Here is a 23442-nt window from a genome sequence, read left to right as displayed (position 1 = left end):
GATTCTAGAACTCATCTTCACAAACTTGGTAAACATCAGACAAGCTATTAGTGGGGAAAAAAAATTAAGTGTCCCCAACCCTGAAATGACAAGAGAAAACAAAACAAGGGAGCAAAAGCCAGTGATCTAGCAGATGTAAAGAAAGTCTGTCATCACTGTACTTGCACCACCGAAGAGAGGACTCCAGGAAAAAGCACAATCCAGAGCCTGGACTGGGAAAAAGAAGAAAACCAGACTTCCTGAGCAGTTAAATTCTAAGTGGTAATGGTCAAACAAATCCTCACAGGGACATCTCCTCGCGAAGGTGCCAGCTGGAGTCCAGTTACAGGTGTGTGTCACATATGGAAAAAGAACTGACAAAGAAAACAGTAAGTTTGGGTGTTATTTTATGAAAAACAGGTGATGTTTACAAATACAAGGCAACATGATCCCCTAAAAATGAGCATGCTTGCTGGAAGGTCACAACTGTGCCATCCAACAGCAGGAAGAGTAAGGCAGGAAGCTGCAGAAGTACGTAAGAACTCCAAAATGTTTTACTAGTGCAAATAAATAGACAATACAAGGAAAATCTTCCACACAGGCCTCTTCAGCTGAACTGGAGTTTGCTGGGCTCTGGCATCTCAAGAGTCAGCATATCAATCTGCTTTGAGAACTCAGCCTCCAAGGCATTCTAGTGGGAGACAAAACCAAGAGGAATCAGTGACCATGAAACAGTTTTCTTACGTTCCTGTTAGACAAACATATCTACAATGATCAAACCTTGGGATATTATTAGCAACCCAAGATTAACCCAAGTATTGAACTGGAAGGTCTCACTACTGCAAATGGCAGCAGCCTCTGTAGACAACTACAGAGAAATCTCCAAATGAAGGGCTAAACAAGCTCAGTTGCCTTTACACTGTGCCCCAATGGGATATTAGACACCTTCAAGCTGAACAGGTACTCTCCAGAGGTGAGTATTCTGACCTGGTAAAAGCCTCAGCCTGGTAAGGTGAGCTTGTATTTCTGAATCAAAAACAAGTGGCTTACCAACCTGAGCACTCCCACCTGAAAATGTACAAGATACTCTCAATTAGCTGTGATTTTTTTATCACAGCTTTAAGGCTTATCACTGAATACCTTGTGCTTTATCTATGAGCAAGCAGACAGTAGCCCAAAGAAACAGACAGGTTTTATGCTGAAACATGGCCCAGCTCACTCAGAAAAGCTACCTATGAACTCCCCAAACAGCTTTATGTGAACGTTTCCCAACAACCGTACCCGCAAATTACACAAGCATGGATGAAACAGGCATTATGTTTTATAGGGGAAAGTCCCCATTGCAGTCTACAAGGCAGCTGTTAGATAAAATATGGGCCCTAGAGCCCTCTGAGAGTTCAGGAGCAGCAAGGAAGGTTGTGAGACCAAGAAGCTGCAACGCAGCTGAGTGAATAAACATTCTGACAGGTGAAGCAGACAAAATCCAGAGGGATATAGATACCTAATCCCCACTGATACCATTATGCCCAACTGCCTTTGTAGCTTAGATATCATTCCTCCACCAGTTCCTCCTACCAATATGCACAGCTTCTGCCTTACCAGAGCAGAATTTCCCTCTAGAGATCATTAAGACTACAATCTGAGGTAGATAAATCCACAACCAATATATATAGCTTGTTTTGGAACGACAGCACTCATTTAAATCTCCATGAAAGATAAAAAGCTCTTACCAGTTCTCGTTTTACTTCTTCAATCTTCACTTGTGCAAGGGAAGGATTCTAATGAGAGAAAGTGGCATAAAAATCAATTTCAGCTGGAAACAGAGTCCCTGCATCATTGCAAGAATCTAATGATGTGCTGCAGGGGAATTCAGGGATAACGAAATCAGTTTTGTGTACACCCTTCACATCCATAAGGTACTGAAATTAAAAGCCTACTATCAGTTTGGTTTGAGCAATCGCATATTTTTCAAAAATCTGGTATGGCCTAAAGTCTAAAAAAAAAAAACAAAACCCACTTTCCAAACCCATCAAGGAACTGGATTTTAAACATATCTGTGCATGAATTTTCCTAAGCACAATAAGCTTGCAAGGACAAACCTTCCTCCCTCCTTCTGCCTGCACTAGAAGTGAGGCACCGGGGCTCTCCCTGTCTCCACTGACAAGAAGATGGGAGGGAGGGAGGAACTGGGGAACCTAATCCGAATTGAATGTCCTGTTTTGCTTGAGGAAAGAAGGCAGCTGCCTCTTTGAGTAAGATGGAGTTAAAAGAGAAGCAGTGCCACCCTCTCTCCCTTCATCCTTTTCTTCTAGGAGGGAGACAGTAGTAGTTGTTGAGAGGCAGGAACTCGATGGAGGAGCTAAGGAGGTGAAGAGAGAAGCATGGCCCAGCAGACAGGTCCCTAGTTCATAATACAAGAGATGTGATTAATCGCAGAGTTTCTATGGGTTCCTGGACAAGTCTCTTGGTTTCTCTGGACCTCTATGCCCCATTTATAAGAACCGGAGTAAATCTTTTTCACCTCTTACAGAGAAAGGTCTGAGGTTAGCTCTATTAAAGGCTGTGGGGTGCTCAGATGAGGAGGTAACAGGGGACAGACATAGCAGGTAACTCAAATACAAAACTATAAACAGTTACAATTGTATTTAATAAAACCAAAACCCATTCAACTAATCACACTCCAGTTTTTGCTACTTCTCCCCTGAATGACAAAGAGAAGAGTCCTTAATACCTACCTGTAAAAGGAATGGCAGCCTTCCAAAGGAGGCTGGAAATACTTGGGTTTAGTAGTCCCAAGTATCACAGGTGGCGATGTACCGATGCCGCACAAAGCCAAGGCCTTCTGTTTCATGGACTAAAGCCTTGTTTACCCATGATTTCTTTAAGCCACTATAAAGTTGTTCACAAAATCACGCTTAACTGGAACAATTTTTGTAACAAGCATTCTAATTGGAAAAAAGTAGAATTCCTTTATAAAAGATGCTTCCCACAGCAGTCTGATAGTAACTCCTAGCACAGGGACCAATAGTGACAACAGCCGAAATATAAAATGAAGAAGAGATACAGAGACAGGGGCTTTCAAAACTGCAATTTGGTCACCTAAATGAGAAACCTGCATTTTCAGAGCTGAGTACGCAGCATCCTCAATAGAAATCAAACAAAATGATGAAGCAGCCAGTACTCACACTAGCTAGAGTACTTGTTTAGGGGACAACGCCTACATTTGGCTATTTCTTCATAATCATTAAAATCTTGCTCAGAGCTCCAACCACAGCACAATGTGCTGTGTCCACCATATTGACAGCCTGATGACATGTATAGCTAATATATTGGTAAATCTCAAAAAATTTGTTATACTAAGGAATTATGTTTTCTTCCACATTTCTTTGTCTAACTTCTAGCTAATTTACCTCGATACTGAGCTCAGCCAGCAAATCTGTGCATTTTGTTAGAGCAAAGTTTGCCTGGTAAGCATACTTAATTTCTTGACTTTGATTAATAAATCAATAGACTTCTGTTTAAGTAAAGTCTTCTGTTTACACATTAATAGACCTGTAGGACATCTACCTGTTCACTGAAACCATCACAACAATAGCCTTTACATTCTGAAGTCCATCAAAATTAATCTAATGGCAAATACAATAGAACAGTGGAAAAAATAATTACAGGAGTTAAATCTAGGTAGGACTCCAGTTTCTTCTTCAAAGGCACAATTTCTTCCTGCAGACCAGCCAGTTTCTGTGAAGAGAGCAAGGCAGATTGTATTCTATAGTCTTACTTGTAGAAGTGATGTAAATCAGTGAAATAGATCCACAATTATCTACAGCATTTCAGAATCCACAGATGTTGGGAAGAGCTTTCACAATCCTTCTTAAAACCCATGGAAGACGAAAGCTCTGTTATTCATTCCGTTATCAGTCAAACCCAGCTCAAATTTTACACAGAGGTATCAATGAATTTTTCTTTGTTCTGAAGACATCTTCAGATGTCTTTTCTTACAGTATAACCACCTGATCTCACCTCCCTGAAAGGAGAGGGGATTTGAAATGAGAATCCACCAGACAGAGGATTTTCTCTGTAGGCCAGAGAGAGGACTGAGCCCCAAGGAAGGAGATACACTCTCATGCCTATGGCTTCTGTGTGAAAACAGTTTTGCACACGCGGCCACAAAAAAAGACAACCCTTACACTTGCACTGCTTTGCTTATTCTGTTAACAAGGGGAGATAATTCCTCTTAGGGGCTGAAAATTGAGTACCTTCCACAGTCCTCAACTCTTTTCAAATAATCAACTTAAAAGTGAAAAAAAAACAAAAAACCAAAGCGCTCCGAAGATAAGTCATTTGTGCTGCCCAATTCACTGAGCTCTTGGCAAAGCAGACACAGAAATGCCAGGGAGTCAAACCTGCCCTTACGCTCAGGTTCTAGAAGATGACAGGTGTAGAAAATTGCCTATGACTTTTTCTATGTAAAATTCCAACAGAAATTATTTTTGGCTAGTACGCTTCTGAAACACTGTGCAATGTAAACATTGCCACCCAGTGCTGGTTCATGAGAATGACAACAAAAATCAGGAAACCTGTCCCACTGTTCAACTTAACCGATCTGCAGGAAAAGCTAGAAAAAGAAATGGGGAGAAAGACTAAGTTCTCATTACAGTAATAGCAAATAATATTAAAATGTGGTGAGTGCAGACAGAACACCACAAATACATGTTACATGTGCACAAATGCTTCAGCACAAAGCTCGAGAATCTATAGCTAGTAACTCAAGAAATATGCTTTTTCCTTTAACAAATTATCTCGCTGGGTTTACAATACAGCTGAGAAATGTTGTATTTAAAGACACAAGAAAAAAAAAAAAAGCACACAGTGGTTCAGAATTTGGGTTCCACTTGACCTCCTCCCCTTACTCTGAAGCATTTGAAAGCAGATTTATTTCACACAAACTAGAAAGAATCACCTGGGTCATTCTACCAAGTAATTGCAATACTCAGGTAGCCATGTAACAGGATATAGTCCACAGAATACCCACTGTTTATAACACAGATCACAAAGAGAGGACGCAGATCACGGGCTGCCAATTTTCTTTCAGTGGCAGGGAATTTATTCTGTGGAAATTCTCTAGTAGGCTATATTCCCAATTACAGAGGCAGAAAGAGAAAAGAGGGAAAAACAAAAGGCAACAAAACCAAAGATTCCAATTGTTCCCCTCAATCAGTTCCAGAAGGAAAGCTTCTTCCCAAATCCAAAATAAGCCCACATCTAACCCTGAAGAAAAGGTACCACTTCAGCACCCAGATGCTTCTCAATTTCCAGGAGAGACAAAGCTATCCAACATACTCCAGTTCAGAGATAACCATCTACAAGATTTTTATTTGTGCTTCTTTTTACCATTAATATTTGTTCATGTAACCAAACAGCAAACTACATTTCCTGAAACCACCCAACAAACATGCCTGCTCTGTACCACTGTAGAAACATCCATCTTGTACCAAAAGACCTACCTCAGACAGGCTCATGAGCGACTCATGTGTCAGCGACTGGTCCAACCCCGTGGCAGCAAGCTGCTCCTACAAACAGGAAAGAGTTCGTTCATAACTGACCACAAAATACAACGGGGAGGAGAAAGATTTTTACCATTTCCTTGGGTTTTGATCTAAACAGGCCAACAAGAATGCAGTTCGTCAACACCAGAAATATCTATTTGAACCACAGCTATAGCTAGTATATGAAATCAGTTGCTACTAAAATTTGTATCAAGAATAACAAGTCTTTCCAGAAAACTACTGGGAGAAGAGCACATGGCAAGGCTGCGAAGAGGCTTCTCAGTAAAATGTCATCAACAATGTTTTCCATCTCATATTTGTCAAGGTATCGGACAGCATCCAAGTGTTAAATAAAGCATTCACATATCCTTCATCACACAGGAAAGGTGAAGGAGAAGACAGTGCAACTTCTGTCTTCTGTGTTTAATCATTTATTAATTTCAAAAAATGGCTATGTTCAGAATTTTGACACACAGTTTACCTCAGTGAATCAGCTGCTCTACTGGTAGCTGTCTGTATACTCTTATAGGACAGTACCTCACAATAAGCACAAGATAGTCCAAGCTAATGCAGTTCCCAGTGAAAGAAGAGAAAGTGTCCCTGCACTTATCATAGGATGTCATGGGGAGAGACCACGAATATAGCAAGAACAACTGAAGTGTTGTAACATGTTGTCCTGTTAGCCCGAGTCCTCAGTCCTGGAGTTTAGGAAGCTCCTGGGATGTCTCTGTAACTACATGTTTGGTCCCGACCAACCATGACTCTGCCATCCTGTCACAATGCCTTGTTAGAAAATTCCTTCCATCTACCTCAGCAGCCTTGATCCTGATTTTTAAATCCTCAGATTTATCTTTCAGAAACTTCAAGTTCTGGGATCGGCTGTCAGCTTTGGCCTTTTCTACCTCCAGGAGTTCCTCTGTTTTTTTAAGATCCCTTAAAAAAAAAAAAATACAAACAGAAACAAACTTTTACATTCAAAGAGATACCAGTATACCAATACTGCTTAATTATCTATGCTCAAGCTAAAACCTATAATACAACCAACACAAGAAGGGAGAGAATGGAGAAAAAATTGCATTTCCCTGTGAGATTTCCCTGTGGAAACATCCACAGCTGTTACATCCAGAGTCCCAAAGGCCAGGGAAAAAAAGAGGCCAAGGGGAAAGCCAGCTGCATAAAAGCAAAGAGTAATAGCCTTCTGCATAATTCCCTAATTTAGTTAGAAACCTGCTACGCAAGCTAAACTTACAATCACAGAGAGCAGCCATGGCAAACCTGCACAAAGCATACAGGTCTGGTATCTTTGCTATAAGCAGTGCCACGATTACTACTTTAAAAGACAAAAACCAGAAAATAATTGGACTGGAAGGGGGCTGCAGAGATCATCTGGGTCAATCCCCACTCAAGGCAGGGGTTGATCCTGCTATGCCTGGCAAAGCACTTCAGATTACATCCTCTAGGGAATGGACTTAATACCGATTTTTTTTTTTTTTAATTTTTTTTTTTTTTTTTTTAAGTCTCCCACACACTGGTTAAAGGAAATTCTTACCTGGGAACAGGTTTTGTTTTGCCTGACTCCTTCACTCTGACTTCCTTCACTCTGACTTCAGAGCCCACACTAAATGTGGTAAGAAAATCAGGTTTGCCTTCACCCTCAGATGAAGGCAACTGGTGGCGGATGCAAGCCCGTATCTGACAACTGCTTGTAGACCATTTTTGGTTTAAAATAATGAGTTTGATTCTATCCCGAATCTCCTTTGATTACTGAATGTGTCCACAGCACATGGCTTTCAATATTGTGAATTAGAGATGTCAGAACCCTGAAATTATCTGTGTTAGTTATCATAACCAATGTTCCACACTGCAGAGATCAGCAGTATTGCTTACATCTTTCCCTTTTCTCATCCATTACTCACTCCTCTAACTGCTTTTCCAGCATCACCGCTGCAGTTAGTTTTTTCCTGAGGTTGCTCAATTCCAGTTCCATTTCTCTGTTTTTTGATTCTGTTGCATACAGCTCCGAAGTCATATCATTGATGGCAGAGAAGAAGCTGGTGAAAAAAAGAGATTCAGTGGGAATGCTCAGGAGTCAGCTCTTCTGAAAATCAGAATTATTTTCTCTACACTTTCCACAAATGACTTTTTTTTTTGTTCTCATATTATGACATATCAGATAACTGCCAGCTATTTTAGAGGAGGAAAGTAAAATAAGTCACTAGGGGTATTTGCTTCCCTTAACTAACAAAGATTTCATGTGGAAGCAGAAATGGCCCAGTAATCTGAGTAGGAGGAAGTAAACAAGACCTAGCACTCTAGTGAATATAACCACTGGGTTTGACATGACCAGATGCTCCACTCCTGGCCTGCCAAATTGCCTTTAAGAGAAACTGTGTTCAGTCCCTGAAAATGCACGTCCCTGAGATATGCCCAGCAGTATTTCAGTCTCTTCCTCTTCTCAAATGGTTCAAAGCCGCTATCCCCTCCAGCTCAGGGGAAGAGCTGCAAGAGCCAAGCTCCTGAACATCATACAAAAATTGGATTCCAAGGCAGATTTTGGCCCTTCCTGACTGCCAGTGGTCAGCACAAACCTGCTGTGTTATGGGTCAAAGCCAGGCTAGGGAGAGGGGCCCAGGAAAAGCTGACTAACAGCTGCCATTTCCCTGTGGCTGAGCCAAGGAAATCTCCTAACATTAACTGAGGCCAGGCAAGAGAGGGAAGAAAGAGGAGCCGAGACAAAGACCAGTTACAGTTCCCCAGTCCTTGCCTAAGCAGTACGAAACCTGCTCTACCTTGTGCTACCTGGCATGACAGTCTGAGTGGCAGCATCCTGCAGCCACTCACCACAAAAGCAGGGGCAAAAGAGGGATTTAACTGTGGCTGAGGCACCTCTCAGGCTTCAGAGACTTCCTTTGCTGGGATAATCAGGAGTTAGAGCTTTGTGCTCAGTTCTCCTGTCCTCCAAAGCTGCCCAAGGGGTGCAAAAGAAGCTGGACAAGTAAGGTTCCTGGTACGAGAGTCAGGTTTGAAACTGTTGAATTGAAAAACCAGAGAGACACAGCACAGACCATCACTCCTGATGCACAGTGGGAATAATTACCTAGCAAGAGAAGTGTCCTTTGTTTCAAGTGTCATTGCGCTGTTTACCAAGACACTGAGGTAGCTGGTGCCTTCGCTGGACAGACTGGATAGGGAAAGACCCAGGCTTTCTGCCAGAAGGCCCTGTAGATAGTTAGCTGAAAAACAAATACAACCCAAATTAGTAATTTCATTTTACTGTTCTTTAAGGCCTAGATAGGACTCTCTCTTTTAACATGTGTGTTAAAAATGTAATTACGGTCCCCTGGACCGTTCACTTGCTCCAAAAAAACCACATTATCAAACACTCACTCTAGACAGCTCAAGCATAACTTAATCATCAAACTGCTGTTTCAGATTCCTCAAGCGCTTTGCTTAACAGTGGATTAGCACCAGCTCAGACTCTTAAATCAGCTGTAGGGTTGCTTCCCTGTCTATCCAGCCAATATTTCAATGCTGTGCTACTCAGCCCAGCAGGCTGGGAGGTTTTAGCAATTAATCTGCTTGTCCGTATTTACAGTCTGCTCAAGATGGCTTAAAAAATTGCTCTTGAGCAACCTTATGTCACCGTAAATTTTGCTGACAGGAAGGCATGGAATGCATTGTAGTAAAAGCCGTACCAGAACAAAAGCTGAGTCCATTCCTATATATATTTGTTTGAAAGATTTTAACAAAGACAATCTTCAGGGTCACTGAGAAAAACTAACTTTGATGGAACTGAGAACTGGAGCTTCAAACTCACTTTCTGCTTCGTATTCTGTTGCCTTCTGCTTCATGTCCTCTATCAGCAAAGAAACATCCCTGTCTCTGGCTTCATTGCATTCTACAAGCTCATACAAGATATCAACTGTCCTTGCATTCACTTCGTAGTGTGGAACAGGCCGATTCCCATATATTTTCTTCAGCCATAAAGTAACCTGCCAGAGAAGGGAAAAAACAGAGTTAATGGTCAAGTGAAATGACAGAAAATAGCTGATAGATGTGAGAAATATAAAGTGCTGCAAGCTCTGCATTCCTGAAGAATAACTCCTGCTATATCAGTTGAGGCATGGGTGGAAAAAGGGAATTCAACTTCCTTTGTCTCTTCTTCAAACACCCTCTGTAGTTTAGAAAACCATTTCCATTTTAATCTCCCTCATTTCTCTGGACTCCCGCTTATCTCCAGGTGATGAAATTTTAATGTTTTTATTCACATGACATGTTTGTTACAGACACACTAATGATCCAAGAGATGTTAAATGGGTATTTGGGCAGCTGATAAAAACTGCATTAAAGCAGCGTGGGATAAAACTGCCCAAACCACCATCACTGGGAACAGTCTCTATGGGCTAGCGGGGGAGAACGGGTTACTTCAGTGCGCAGTCAGGAGCCCCGCAGAGCACAGTTTCTACCACTGAAAAGAAGGTGGGAAATGGGAGAGAGATTGTGACTGATAATAATTGAACACATGGAAGTTCAGCACTGAGGTAACAAATTCTTGTCTAAGGCTCTCTAAGCAACCTGATGGAAAAGGACCCAGCCTTTTAACTTAAAAAGACATTTCTTTCTAGCATATCCTTCTTTACGCTTCCACCATACCAGCATCTCAGCTACATACGCTGCACACAGCAAACATCACCCTGAACTATCCCGGGGAGAAAACCATCAAGCCCTTAGAAGCAGACAGCACTAATTACGTGTAGATGAAAACTCTAATACTGCAAGAAAGCCAAGTTTGCGAGCAAAGGATGAATTACATCTTTCTGCCACTCTCTCCAGTGAGAAAGCTTTGAAACGCATAAAACTTCAGGCGCCCAAGACCTCCATAACCCAGCGTCTTAAACCAGCCTTATACTTAAAGGCCAGCGAGCTCGGGCTGTTATCTAGTAGGCAGCAGAGGATGAAGCGGGCGAAGGGAGGCTCCACTGCTGCAAAACCCGCCCAGGGACCACATCTTGCCCGTCCCCCAGCGCTCAGAGGGGCAAGAAACCGACACGGGCTCGTTTCTGCCCTTAACCCTCGCACGTCCGAGCGCCGGACAACCACAACGACAGCTGCCAGGGTCCCCCAAAGCCTTCAGCGACACCGCTCGGGTGTCGAAGGACCCAGACAAACGCTGCCGGCAGAGCGGGACGAAGGCTCCGACAGCGCACCGGGGCCGGCTCCGCGCCCGGGGTGGGGGTGTGGGGGGGGGGGAGACCCGGCGCCCGCCCCTCCGCCGCCAGGCCCTGCGCCCCCGGGCGGGTGGGGGGCAGCCGGACCCGGCCTAAGACGGCCCCAGGACGGGGCCCACCTCCAGGAAACCCCGCACCGTGACAGCCGCGCCCCGGCCCGGCCCCGTCGGTACCCGCCGGAGCTTCTCCTCCATGGCGGCCTCCCGCCGCCTGCGAGCCGCCCGCCTCCGCCCCGGCTTCCCCCGCGCGCCGCAGAGCCTGACGGGAATTGTAGTTCCGGGGCGTGGGCTCCCTAAAGCCCCGCCCGGCAGGACCCCGCCCACTTTCCTAGTTTTAAATTCTTTAAAGGCGGGGGGGGGCAAATCAGCTCAACTCACTGGCTGCAGCCAACGCTTTTACCAAAGTGGACTTAAACGCTCTAAATGTTTTGAAAGAGTTTGCTTTTCCCCTATACCCCATACTTTTAAGGAAATAATCTTGAATCAGTAACACCATTTGAGGGGATTTTGGGTTTTGATGGATGGAACTGTATGTTTCACATATATCACAAGGCAAATTGCAAATAACAGCGTATAAAGTCCTTCATCAAAAAGGCTTAAATCGTATTTTTAAGTTAAAGGCCAAAAATTGAAATTTGAACAGCTGGTATATCACTGCTTACATAAATTCATATAAAAGCTGTGCTCCTTATTAGAAAATACGCCATAAAAATGCATCTTCTGAGTCAAACCCTTTACACAATTATCAAGGAACCACCTTTCTTCAGCAATACAGAAAAAGCGCAATTGCACGAGACTTAAATGGGTTATTGAAATCACGGTGGGTTTTTTTTTTTCAGGCAGTTTTACAGAATTTGAAGTGATTACCGAAATAATCAGTGTAAGAAACATTGCTGAAGCATTGTGTTTGATATGACGCATGCCAAAATGGTTGAGGATGTTTCACTTAACCTTGTCAATTCCCAGAAAGGTCTGCTGTGATCTGTGCTTTACTAACCTCTCTGGATTACCAACGGGGACACGATCACACTGTGCCTGCCTGAGTTTCGGCGCTTTCTCCCCAGCAGACTAAATCCTACGTCTCACCTATGGGACTTGTTGCAAAGCGCGCTGTCCCCACAGGGTTAGGCCTTGGTAGACGGATCATGACGAGGGAGAGATCCCTGTCCGCCATAAGCACAACTGCCTCTTGCAGTGAGATTCTTCTCAGCTTGCGACACTGTGACCCTGTCACCGTCACCTCTGATGGGGTCAGCTTTTAGGTTTCATGTATGTAAAAGACAGCTTGTAACTCCCTGAAACAAAGATTGAGAGAAGCAGCCCGAGGGAAGCATGAACAATGGTGAGAGACAAAACTTGGTAAAGATAAGGGGGGTTGGGGGCAGAGGCTCTCCAAGCCTTTCCAAGGAATATCTCAAACACTCACAAGTACCCTGAACTGAATAATGCAGGATGATGCTCAATGAACTGATGAGGCGGACACTTGACCCATGTGGGAAGAATAGCAATGGATGCGGCTGGGGGAGGAAGCCCTGTGGAGACAGGACAGTTCTGCCCTGGTGTAACTTGTGAAGTTTGTTAACCCTCTGGTTTTGGGGACATCACGTCCGATGAATGACCTTCACCTCATTACCCACAAAATACATATTAAAAGTTGACGTGCCTGCATATGCTAATGAAGATTACAGAGATCGTGCTAAACATATGTGACCACCGCATCCCTCTCTCAACCCAAATCATGCTACATGTCACCCGGAGGAAGGGGGAAGAACCTGAAACAAAGCTGCCACCGTAGCAAGAAAGTGGGTCGTACTGATATGGCAAACATAAAGGGGGAAGATAGGTGCCACTAAAATAAGGAGAAAAAAAAAAGGAGAAGAAAAGAAGAAAGAAGAAGGAAAGTGTGTGGAATTCTGCAGAAGAGCACTCTTACAAACCAGAAACCCCGTTGGCTGGACCAACGCTGGAACCAGGACCGGTGATCTCTTTATCTCCCTCTCTCTCCAGTTCTCTTTTCTCTTAGAGTTGTTAAGTAACACAAAGTGTACTTTACAACTTGCCATAATTTGTCATATACCTAACCAATTAACGGAAAACCTAGTTTAAGACATATACTAATCACTGCAGGAATCTAGCAGATGTTTGTATACGGACCTTGAGAGTTATCTCACCTTAGTCCACACCGCTTGGGATTTGCGAATCTGAGTCACTCACCCTCCTCTTCCGAGTGGGTCGTGACACCGTATTACCAGCAGACTGGCTAAAAAATTTAAGCTCCTCTGTAGCATCGGAAAGAAAACCAACACGGTGCCACACATCGCATCCCTTTCACCCCCGTTTTCCACACTTTTCTTCTGCCACCAGCACCTGCTACGGGACGGAGCAGCTAGGAGCATGAGCACCCGCAGCTCCCACAAAAATTGAAATTTGAACACCCCCCCAAAAAGGGGGACACCCCCCAACCACCCCCTGCCCCACAACCCCTCGTACTCCTGCCCCACAGCCCTCACACCCCGACCTCCCGCGCCTCACACCGGCCGCAGCCCGCCTCATGCCCCCCCGACCCCGCCCCGCCGCCGCTCTCCGCCCCTTCCGCCCGCCGAGGGCCATTTCAAGGGCACCTACCGCAACGGGGTGTTTTTCTAAAAGCCCCGTTTGGGGGTTTTTTTTGGTTATTTTTTTAAAATATATAGAGATATATTCCCTCAGCGCTCTGAGGCGCAGGGAGGGAGAAGGCGCTACCACACCTGAGCGGCGCGATGGCGGCGGGGGAAGCACTTCCGGCCCTCGCCCCGCCCCGCGCTGTGGGCGTGGCCTCGCCGCCAACAGGGGCGGAGCGCGCCGCCGCCATTTTGTGGAGAGAGAGCGGGGCCGGCAGCCGCCTCCCGTCTGCTTCGGTCTTCTCCGGAGGAGCCCCCGCCGCCATGCTCTCCGCCCGAGTGGCTGCCGCCCTCGCCCGCTCCTTGCCGCGGCAGGCCGGTCTGGTGAGCACGCTTTCTTTTCCCGGGGGTGGACGGTCGCAGCCGCTCGCCGCCGCCGGCGCCATCTTGGGGGCCGCGGTGACATTGAGGGGCAGCGGCCTCCCGCTGTCGGGAGTCTGGGGCGGGCTGTATATGGGGGGATCGCCTCAGGGCTGGGTGACAGCGGGGCCCGATCCTCTGATGAGGAACGGGGGTGTCCTTGCCTTGGAGGTGGGGGGGTCTAGGGGACGGCGTGTCCTTCCCCGGGGATGCGGATTGGCACTGTTGGGGTTCAGGTTAACGTCTGAAAGCTGCTAGATCCCCGTCAGGGTTAGGGATTTGAGCTGCGAGGCTTTCCCAGGTGGCATTTTTTTCCCCCCGTGTTTGTGGGGAGAGCGAGGGTGAGAAGATCTGTCAGGACCTGTTACGGCCGGTGTCCCTTGTGAAGGTGAACGGAGGAGAGGCCTGCCCGGGCTTTCAAAGAAACGGCGTTAAGGCTGCATGGGACTGCACTGGGAGCTTTGCTTGGGATGTAGGATTATAATCTTTTAATGCGTTCATTACGACAGATTTTTTTTTTTTTCCGTTTCTGCTATAGTGTTTGTTCTAGCCTTACTTCAGCAATTCTGCAGTTAGATTTTTCTTAGAAAGGCCAACCCTTAAAAGACACGATCGTATTTCTCCCTTATGCAGAACCATGAGGGATGCACTGATTTCTTTACACCCCAAGCTTCTGATGTTCAGCGCAAAGGTGGCCAAGGAGAGGAGGTGTTGCTTTGGGAGCTGCTGCAGTGCTGTGATGGTGACATCAGTGCAATGCAGAAAAATGCAGCAAGTAATTTAGAGCAATCTCCTTTACCGTTTATCCATGCTTAGTACTGCTGGACTTGGTTCCATAACTTCAATTTGTGAATGGAGTGCTGTGGAGCTCAACGCAAAACTGTGAAATGTTAAATGTATGAGCTTATGATCAAAAATTTTGGCGTGTTGTCTCTTAACACTTTTTTTGAATGATAGAGGAAATCTCACTGTTACTGAAATAATTACTTATTTTAGATTTCCAGAAACACCCTGGGTGCAGCATTTGTTGCTACAAGAAACATCCATGCCTCCAAAACATGCTTTCAGAAAACTGGTGAGTCTGAGAAAGGTCTTCATATAAGAGTGCAGTTTAAGAACTTGCTCTATCAGACAAAAAGGAATGTGAATATAGAGTGTGAGGGGTGTGTGTGTCAGTTGACAAAACACTTGGGGACATTTATGTCCTGATAGTATTTAACAGTGAACTGTTACACAGTTGCATCCAGGAGACTTCACTTTAATAACTATTCAAATTAATGCCCAAACCAAAAGAGTGGTCACATGTCAGTTGGCTTACACAGCTTACCTGCTTCATGAGGATTTGATTCAGTCTTCAACTCCTGCAGAATTATTTGAAAAAAATGCCTCAAATTCCAGTTTCCTGTCTTGTTTGTAATAGTGTGAAGGAATGGATAACTTTTCCAGGCCTGCCTGGGTTTGACCTCGTGTCCTTGAGTATAACTTTTTTGCTGCCAGCATCTTGGTGTTTAGAGCAGGCAGTGGCACTGCATAGCTGTATTTGTGGCAGTGGTTTATGTACAATTTTTGAATTGGTTTAGGGTGATTAAAAGTATTATTAGGAAATAAGTTTCAGGGTGTTACTTACTGTTTCATAGCTGAGGAAATAAAAAGTTGTTGGAGGTACACTGCCAAATAAATTTGAGGAAGATGGAGAATGCATTTTTATAGCTTATATCGAAAAACTTCCTCCTTAAATGTATTGAGTTCCTTTAAATATGTTTGGATCTTGGATTACAAATCAGTTGACAGCGTGTTTTGATGCCTCCAGTTGAAGTAAGTGCTCTGCAAGCGGAGCTAGCATGTCTGTTCTTTCTGAGCTACAGCTAATTATTTAGTCGAATCGCTTTCAAGGGAGAGAGATTGCTGGTAGTGTAGGACATAATGAAAGAAATTGATAGCTAAACACCCATCAATGTTTTGATTGAAGCTGGCTTGTAATGATGAGTTGAAGCTGCTTTTATTGGCTGTGAATACAGAAGCTGTTATTTCTTACGCATGCTATGTAACCAAGAGTGTTGCTTGCCAGACCTTGTGGCATACCTGGAAAAGAGTACCTTGGCTTGTGAATTCAAGAAAAGCTTACTGAGTTCATACTGTCCCTTAATGTGCTAAATGTGGTTTCAAATGTCTCTTTCCAGGTACTGCTGAGGTATCCTCTATTCTCGAGGAACGTATTTTGGGAGCTGACACCTCTGCTGAACTTGAGGAGACTGGCCGTGTGCTCTCAATTGGTGATGGTATTGCCCGTGTGTACGGCCTAAGAAATGTCCAAGCAGAAGAAATGGTTGAATTCTCCTCTGGACTGAAGGTAAGCTTTCATTAAAGCAGTTTGTTTAGCCGAGAAATACAAAGAAGACTTTAAGGAGAATGTGAGACTCTGCTCAGAGGTTCCTGTATGGACCTTTTACAGACTTCATTGCAACTTTAATATGTAGTAATTAGTTGAAATAATACTACAAAAAGCAAATATTCTTTGGATTTGTAACGCTTTGATTGTAGTATCTGGTTCTTGGCCAACATTTGAGCTTTATTTGTCTTCATCTAGGAAGTATAAGAACTAGTCTGGCATTGGATTTTGTTTTCTTTGGTTTCAGGCTAGCTTTTCTGTTGCCTGTTGAGTAATAGCCTCTCTGCTCCAATACAGTGTGCAGTTTGCTGACTTCTTACAGTCCTAAGAGCAGACTAGAGTTAAGAAGTTGTCTGACTGTTGTGAGAGTACTGCAGCAGCCCTTCCAGTATTTTTAATGATCTAACTTGCCTTAGGCAGAGAAGAAGCCAGTGCTTTTCCCTTGTCCAATTCTTAGGCAAGAGAAATATGTTGTATTTGAACCCTGCTTATCCTTTCTGCTCTTTTTAGAGAGAGAAATGACTGAATGCTAGACTGCTGCAACTATAATTATGCGGTAAGCTGAAGGCTTAGGCAGGTTCTCTAACCAGTATGGAAGAACATATGTGCATTGTACATAAAAGCAAAACATTGACTGTTGTTACAAATAAGATTGAGGTAGATTATGTTGGATGTTCTACACTGTAGAATAATCACATCGGTATTAAAGTATTAAATTTTTTGTAAATGTCGGTATGGGTTTTTCTCAGGATAATGTGATCTTTGTCCTAGGGTATGTCCTTGAATTTGGAGCCCGACAATGTTGGTGTTGTCGTGTTTGGTAATGACAGACTGATCAAGGAAGGGGATGTTGTGAAGAGGACTGGTGCCATTGTGGATGTTCCAGTCGGGGAAGAGCTGCTGGGCCGTGTTGTGGATGCCCTGGGCAATCCGATTGATGGGAAGGTGAGTGTAACTAGGTGTTTACTACCTCTGCTTGTATCTATGTGATACAGACTACAACAGGTTTTCCCCTCTCTTTTAAGGGTCCTATTACGTCTAAGACGCGTAGAAGAGTTGGCTTAAAGGCCCCTGGGATCATTCCCAGAATTTCTGTGCGTGAACCTATGCAGACTGGTATTAAGGCTGTGGACAGCTTGGTGCCAATTGGTCGTGGCCAGCGTGAACTGATCATTGGTGATAGGCAGACCGGGTAAGTTAAATGCCCAAGCTAAAAATGTTTCCTTAAACAGAGACTTGAATACAGTGTGCGCCAACGTACAGAGCTGAACACAGAACTGCTTAGAGGTTGGGAGAACCGTAGGCAGCTTAACTAATCAACCTCTGTGTTACACAGGAAAACATCAATTGCAATTGACACAATAATCAACCAGAAACGATTTAATGATGGAACAGATGAGAAAAAGAAGCTGTACTGTATCTATGTTGCAATTGGCCAGAAGAGATCTACTGTTGCTCAGCTGGTGAAGAGGCTCACTGATGCAGGTACAGATTTTTGAAGATGGTTGAGCCTGGCAACTAGTGACGCCCTGTTCTCATTATAATTCTGAATACTGCTATGACCTCTCCTAGCTGTGAGTGTGGACAGAATTCTTTTCTTATTAGATCTGAGAACTGCTTGCTTTTCTGGACAAGAAATCTTTCTAGGTATCTGGGGAAAAAAACTCCTCTTTTGCTACATTGCATTAGGAGACTAGTATGAGGCCTGAAAACTGCTGCATTTGTTCTGGAAAGGTCATCTTCCGTGTTTTTCTTAGCAGAGTTCAGAGAGCTTCCTCGTGGTGGTCAGGCAGGCCTGATGACAAGCTATGGCCTGCAAGTATTTATGGACTTGGCAATTGTTTCATATGTATGCAAGTTGGTGTGAATGGCAGTTGCAAGTTTAGAAGAGAGACTTTACTGCCAAAACATAGACTTTACAGCCCAAACCTAAGGGATTAAATGATAGCATCTTGATCTTGATGAGTGATCTCATTGACCAAGGCTGCATATGTGACAGAGCTTGCAAGAGATCGGGCACCTTACCTCTTGTCTGCAGGTCAAGCAGAGTCATACCTAGCAGGAAAATAAACCCATTTTAAAGACAGTAATTTGTTTGGTACTGTGAAAAAAACAGTAGTATCTCCTTGCAGAAGCTAGGAAATCACAGACTTTAAGGCTGAGTTACTTCTAGAACCAAAGTGTATCTTCGTGAAAGTCTAAACTTCATTTTAAATGGTAAAGAAGTCTGCAAGTGTTAGCCATTAGCCGCCATGAACTTGCTCTTGAAACCTCTTCAGTTAGTTGAGCTAATGGATGTGTTAATCTAGTACAGCGGTCTTTCCTGTAACGATGTAGTGATGTTGCCTGGGCTTGCTTCAGCAACTAGTACTTCACGTGCGTGTTGTATTTGCTGATGATGGGTGTGATGAGGTAATATACTCACAGTGGTGTGTGTCTCCAATTCTTTCCAGATGCCATGAAGTACACTATTGTGGTGTCTGCAACAGCATCTGATGCAGCACCCCTTCAGTATTTGGCTCCCTATTCAGGCTGCTCCATGGGGGAGTACTTCAGAGACAATGGAAAACATGCGTTAATCATCTATGATGACTTATCCAAACAGGTCAGGAAATACTGTTTATAGGCTTCATAGTCTAGCATTGGCGTTTGTAGCTGTAAGATCACCTCAGGTTTAGAAATTCAACATTTTAAATGAGCTACTGAAGTCTGAGAGCTTTCTTTATACCGCGCAGGCTGTTGCCTATCGTCAGATGTCTCTGCTGCTGCGTCGTCCACCTGGTCGTGAAGCCTACCCAGGTGATGTGTTCTACCTGCACTCTCGCCTGCTGGAGAGAGCAGCCAAAATGAATGATGCCTTTGGAGGTGGCTCTCTGACTGCCTTGCCTGTCATTGAAACTCAGGCTGGTGATGTGTCTGCTTACATTCCAACCAATGTCATCTCCATCACTGATGGACAGGTAGGAATTCTTCCCATGCCAGTACTTCTGTCTAACTTACTGGCAGGTTGTGTAACTTACTGGCAGGTCTCTGAGGAGGCTTCCAGGCTTCTGACCAAGATGATAATAAAGCAATTTTCTCCTGCAGATCTTTTTGGAAACCGAGTTGTTCTACAAAGGTATCCGTCCAGCCATCAATGTTGGTCTGTCTGTGTCCCGTGTAGGTTCTGCTGCTCAGACCAGGGCTATGAAGCAGGTAAGCGTGAAACTGCTGCTCCTCCTCTCAGCAGAGACGAGTAGCGTGTAGGCTTTCCAACCCATTTCACTCTAAAGAGTTGTGAATAGAGAGGGAATAAAGCTTTGGATTCCTTAGCGTTATGAATTTATAAAAGAACAAACTTTGGGGATCTCTGATACTTCCATTGCCTGCTGAGGGTGGGGGGGGGGTGGCGGGGAAATAGTATCAGTGTAAAGATGTAGGACTAGTAAGTTTCAGTATGCTGAACTGGGTACTGATCTAACTAGAAATAGAGAATGCTTTCTTAACCCCACACTTCTTTTAGTCCAGATAAGGAATTAGAGAGGTTTAATATCAGCTATGCCCATTTTAAAGAGGAATAGTACGCTCATGTTAAAAGGCCAAGCAGATGGTGGGATATTTAGAAATGCGTATAGTCATCTGTCAGAATCTTGAGATTCACTTGACTGGTATACAAGGCAAGCTGACTTGCGACAACTGTCAGCTGAAGATAACCTGCAAACTACTAGACTCATTTAAAAAACTGGTCAAACTCAGTCTGACCTGTGTCTTGTCTTGTAGGTGGCAGGTACCATGAAGCTGGAATTGGCTCAGTATCGTGAAGTAGCTGCCTTTGCTCAGTTTGGGTCTGATCTGGATGCTGCCACACAACAGCTGCTGAACCGTGGTGTACGTCTGACAGAGCTTCTCAAACAGGGACAGTATGGTGAGTGTCTTGGACATAACAAGTCAGCATTTCCCATTAGTCTCTTCTGCTAATGAGGTTGGTCTTTGTGCCAGCATTTACCGTGTCCATTCTGTGGGTGTGGTAAATGCAGACTTACTTGAACCATGTTGTATGTGTGCATTGATCTCCAAAGGAGGACTCTGTAGTACTGATGTCTCCCGCTGTAAGAGTTACCAATGGCACGAGTGCTTTCTTTTCTGCAGTGCCCATGGCGATTGAGGAACAGGTTGCAGTCATCTATGCTGGTGTAAGAGGTCACTTGGACAAGCTGGAGCCCAGCAAAATCACTAAGTTTGAGAGTGCTTTTCTAGCTCATGTTCTGAGCCAGCACCAGGCTCTCCTCTCCACGATCAGGTATGATGATTTATCTTACTTCATCCCAAGGGTGTTGACTTGATGGCTGGAGTGCAGATAACGGTCACTGAACTGTTAATTTAGTGTATCCTAGAACATCAGGCTTTAAGCTGCCTGTACCAGAACTGGAGGTTAAATCAGCCTTCCTACTGTCCTTGTGCTGCTGTCCTGAGCTCAGCTTCATCTGTCCAGTTTTTACAGTTTTTCAAGCATCCAGGTTACAGTTTACAAGCATCCAGCTGATGCTTAAAATGAACCTACCTGCATATGTCTCCTCTAGTCCAATACTTAAGTGACTTAATCTTGTCAGTTCCCATTTTTTTGACAGCTTTAAGCCATTACACTACTGTGGATTAAGTGCTGCTCACTGCCTTCCCTGCTGCTGAGTGAACTGTTGGGGATTGAGTCTTTCCATAGCCCTGTACTGTAAACTGGTCTTGGCTTGTTTTGTCATGAGTCAAATCATGTGCCTTCCATCTCTGAGGCACAGCTGTATAGAAAGTGGAGCCTTGTTGAACTATGTATAGCTGTTTTGAAAGTATTTGTTGACAAACCTTAGTTCTTCAACAGGACTAACTTTTTTAGGAGAAGGGGAGCTACATTAGTTTCGGTGGTATAGCTTCATGCATCGGACAGAAATGTGTTAATTCATCTGCTAATTTTGTTAGAAATTGGAAGGTTTGTTGTAAAGTGTTGTGGGGGTTTTTTTTTTTTGTCCTAGTCCGGGATTGACCATATATTTATTCCTGTGTCAGAAGTTTAACTGAACTCTTTTTAACAGGACTGAAGGGAAGATCTCTGACCAGACAGAAGCTAAGTTGAAGGAAATAGTCACAAGTTTCCTGGCTACTTTTGAGGCATAAACTCTTAAAACTGCTCAGACAGACTGGGCTGTTGTGGTCCTGTGCTCTAGCTCCATCAAAGACTTAAAAGTACGTGCAACTTGAATGTACAGATCCCGGTGAGAATAAAAGTTTCCATGTATAAAGGCTCGTATATTCTGTTCTAAATTATTGCCTTTCTGGCTGGCTACTTGAGCAACACATGCCTTTAACTCTGTGGTTTTAAACTCCCCTGGACACACGCTTGCTAGAGGAACTCGGAAAAAATCGGGGCACATCTTACCTGCTGTGTGGATCAAACTCCCCTTTTAGGAAGGAGAAGGGGTAGCAGCTGGATTCTGTGGCTAACACTGCAGCTCCCATCGTGACAGAGCTGAGGGTTGCTCTTGCAGTTCTTATCCTTTTCACTAGGCAGCTCGTCTCGGAGAAGGACGTACAAGTGGGGAAGCAGTTTGCGCTGTCTCGTCATGGGTGGTAACTAATTGGACCTTGTGGTATTCCTTAACGGTCTGATACTGTGACAGCGTATTTCTTAGAATTGCTGTCTAACCCACCCTGGTACCTGGCTTTCAGAAGATGGGTGCTTTCAGAACTGGCTGTCCTTGTGTCTCAGGACAAGGGCATGTTTAGCTGTTACAGTAGTAACTGCTAAAGTTGTAAATGCCACCATGCTTTGTAGTTGACTCCTGTCAATAAACTCTCTGCAATTGTTAAGGGTTTGGGGGGAGGTTACACACCAGAGCATCTTTAGTTTTGTGACTTTTTCTGCATGCTAGGTGAAGTACAAGATCCCAGTGTTACAACTTCTGTCTGGAATGTGGGAAAGTTAAGTTTAAAGCAGCTCTGCTTTGTGTGGTGTATTCAACTTCACCTGGTACACTGGAACTTGGTCCTTAATCCTCGGTGAGCCTCTGCACCACGGTTACCTGTGATCAGGATTTCTGCTGAGGCTGTTTGCTCTGTTCCCAGCCAGCTGCCTTCACAGGAGCACCCTGCCTCTGAGTTCAAACCTGCTGTGTTACAAGCAGCTGGAAACATTTCATCTAAGCCCTTCATGCGGTTCCAGGTTAACAAGCTTCTCTATTAATAGCTTGGGTGCTTTGAGAGTGTGAGCTCTGGCTTCTGCCGTACAGGAAAAAATAAACACTTCTAGTCTGGGAGTGTCAGACTTCTTTCTGGGAATTGCTAGCATGGCAGAATAATGCTGTGCTCCTGGAGGAGGGCACCCTGTGGGATGCCTTTTGTCTTTCACAATCTCATTTCTTCGACACACAGCTCTAGCACCGGTGCCTGGGAGGCTTCACAGGCACGAAGGAATACTGCCTTGGAGCCTTTTTGCTCTGGCTATCCTGCATCGCTTGTCCCTTCCAGCACAGCTCTTACAGCTTGTGACTCTGTTCTTGCACAGTGACTAAACCCCAGTTACTTGTTGGTGTTGCTGTGCCATGTTTAGCTTGAATGCTGCTGTAGATAGGAAGCAGCAAGTTCAGGGGTGTCTTGGTCCAAAATTGCACAGAGATGTATTTGTTTCTGGTAACAGATAAACACTCCAAAGTTCTGATTTCTCTCCTGTTGCTGCTATGACTTAGGAAGGTGGTGATTTCCTCATCATTAAAGCACTGGGTGGTAAATATCTCCTGTCAAGTCAGGCAGAAGGACGGTGGGGCTGGTTTTGAAGGGTCGGTCGCAAGTCCCTAGAGGTGCTGTGGGCTGCCCTGGCTGCAGGGTGGTTCTGGAAAGCTGAGAAATAGCGAGTGGGTCGTGGCAGTGTGGATTTGCGGTGAGGGTTTGTGCCCTCTTCTCTTGAAGAGCCGATTCAGAAAATCGCAGAAAGATCCCAGAAACACCCTGTGACGTGTAACTGTCAGTGCCGCGGTAACACCCGCTCTCTCTGCTGGTGATGCCAAAGCTGATATGCTGATGATGACCATTAACGAGGGCACGCTGCCCTGAGCTGCTGTGCCTTGATCCACGCTGCTCTGTCCTGCAGGCTTTGGGTCTCAACCCCACTCGGGCTTATCTGCTTGTCCTAAGGCGTGCCCTTCCAGTGCAGTCAGATCAGACGAGGAAAACTCAAAAATTTATGCCAGAATTCACAATTTGGAGTTTTTTGTACGCTTGCAACTGGGCAGATTGTACCTCAGCTCATAGATGTTCCGA

The 23442-nt window shown here is 44.6% G+C and overlaps 2 protein-coding genes across 3 annotated transcripts; one reads left to right on the top strand and one right to left on the bottom strand.

The window, feature by feature from the left end:
* Positions 1-369: 369 nt before the first annotated feature.
* Positions 370-12040, bottom strand: HAUS1 (HAUS augmin like complex subunit 1). Of its 2 annotated transcripts, none has more exons than XM_052776680.1 (9): positions 11839-12040; positions 9343-9517; positions 8623-8758; positions 7442-7576; positions 6335-6458; positions 5484-5549; positions 3646-3717; positions 1710-1757; positions 370-670 (listed from the first exon to the last, which is right to left on the bottom strand). In XM_052776680.1, the coding sequence occupies exons 2-9, from the start codon at positions 9374-9376 to the stop codon at positions 587-589; spliced, it is 699 nt and encodes a 232-aa protein (XP_052632640.1). In that variant the 5' UTR covers positions 9377-9517; positions 11839-12040; the 3' UTR covers positions 370-586. The 2 variants fall into 2 exon arrangements, with proteins under 2 accessions (XP_052632640.1, XP_052632639.1); XM_052776679.1 differs by lacking the exon at positions 11839-12040 and adding an exon at positions 10927-10998.
* Positions 12041-13592: 1552 nt separating this feature from the next.
* On the top strand, positions 13593-21436 carry ATP5F1A (ATP synthase F1 subunit alpha). Its single transcript, XM_052776678.1, has 12 exons — positions 13593-13736; positions 14769-14847; positions 15953-16122; positions 16933-17106; positions 17187-17353; positions 17498-17646; positions 18615-18766; positions 18897-19121; positions 19249-19356; positions 19921-20065; positions 20290-20440; positions 21222-21436. Exons 1-12 carry the CDS (start codon positions 13677-13679, stop codon positions 21301-21303), a joined length of 1662 nt encoding a protein of 553 aa, XP_052632638.1. The 5' UTR covers positions 13593-13676; the 3' UTR covers positions 21304-21436.
* The last annotated feature ends 2006 nt before the right edge of the window (positions 21437-23442 follow it).

The sequence above is a fragment of the Harpia harpyja genome, chromosome Z, assembly GCF_026419915.1.
Source record: "Harpia harpyja isolate bHarHar1 chromosome Z, bHarHar1 primary haplotype, whole genome shotgun sequence".
In the NCBI taxonomy this organism is placed as follows: domain Eukaryota; kingdom Metazoa; phylum Chordata; class Aves; order Accipitriformes; family Accipitridae; genus Harpia; species Harpia harpyja.
This window is presented reverse-complemented; position numbering and strand designations above follow the sequence as displayed.

Excerpts from the sequence above, each read along its gene's own strand:
- HAUS1 (XM_052776679.1), bottom strand. The coding sequence starts at position 10,947 with ATGGAGGAGAAGCTCCGGCGG. Across the intron at positions 7,577-8,622 it reads AAGGACACTTCTCTTGCTAG|CTTCTTCTCTGCCATCAATG; the intron begins GTAATTATTCCC and ends TTTTTTCACCAG. Across the intron at positions 5,550-6,334 it reads TCAGGATCAAGGCTGCTGAG|GAGCAGCTTGCTGCCACGGG; the intron begins GTAGATGGAAGG and ends TCCTGTTTGTAG.
- ATP5F1A (XM_052776678.1), top strand. The coding sequence starts at position 13,677 with ATGCTCTCCGCCCGAGTGGCTGCCGCCCTCGCCCGCTCCTTGCCGCGG. Across the intron at positions 16,123-16,932 it reads AATTCTCCTCTGGACTGAAG|GGTATGTCCTTGAATTTGGA; the intron begins GTAAGCTTTCAT and ends TCTTTGTCCTAG. Across the intron at positions 20,066-20,289 it reads TCTCAAACAGGGACAGTATG|TGCCCATGGCGATTGAGGAA; the intron begins GTGAGTGTCTTG and ends TCTTTTCTGCAG.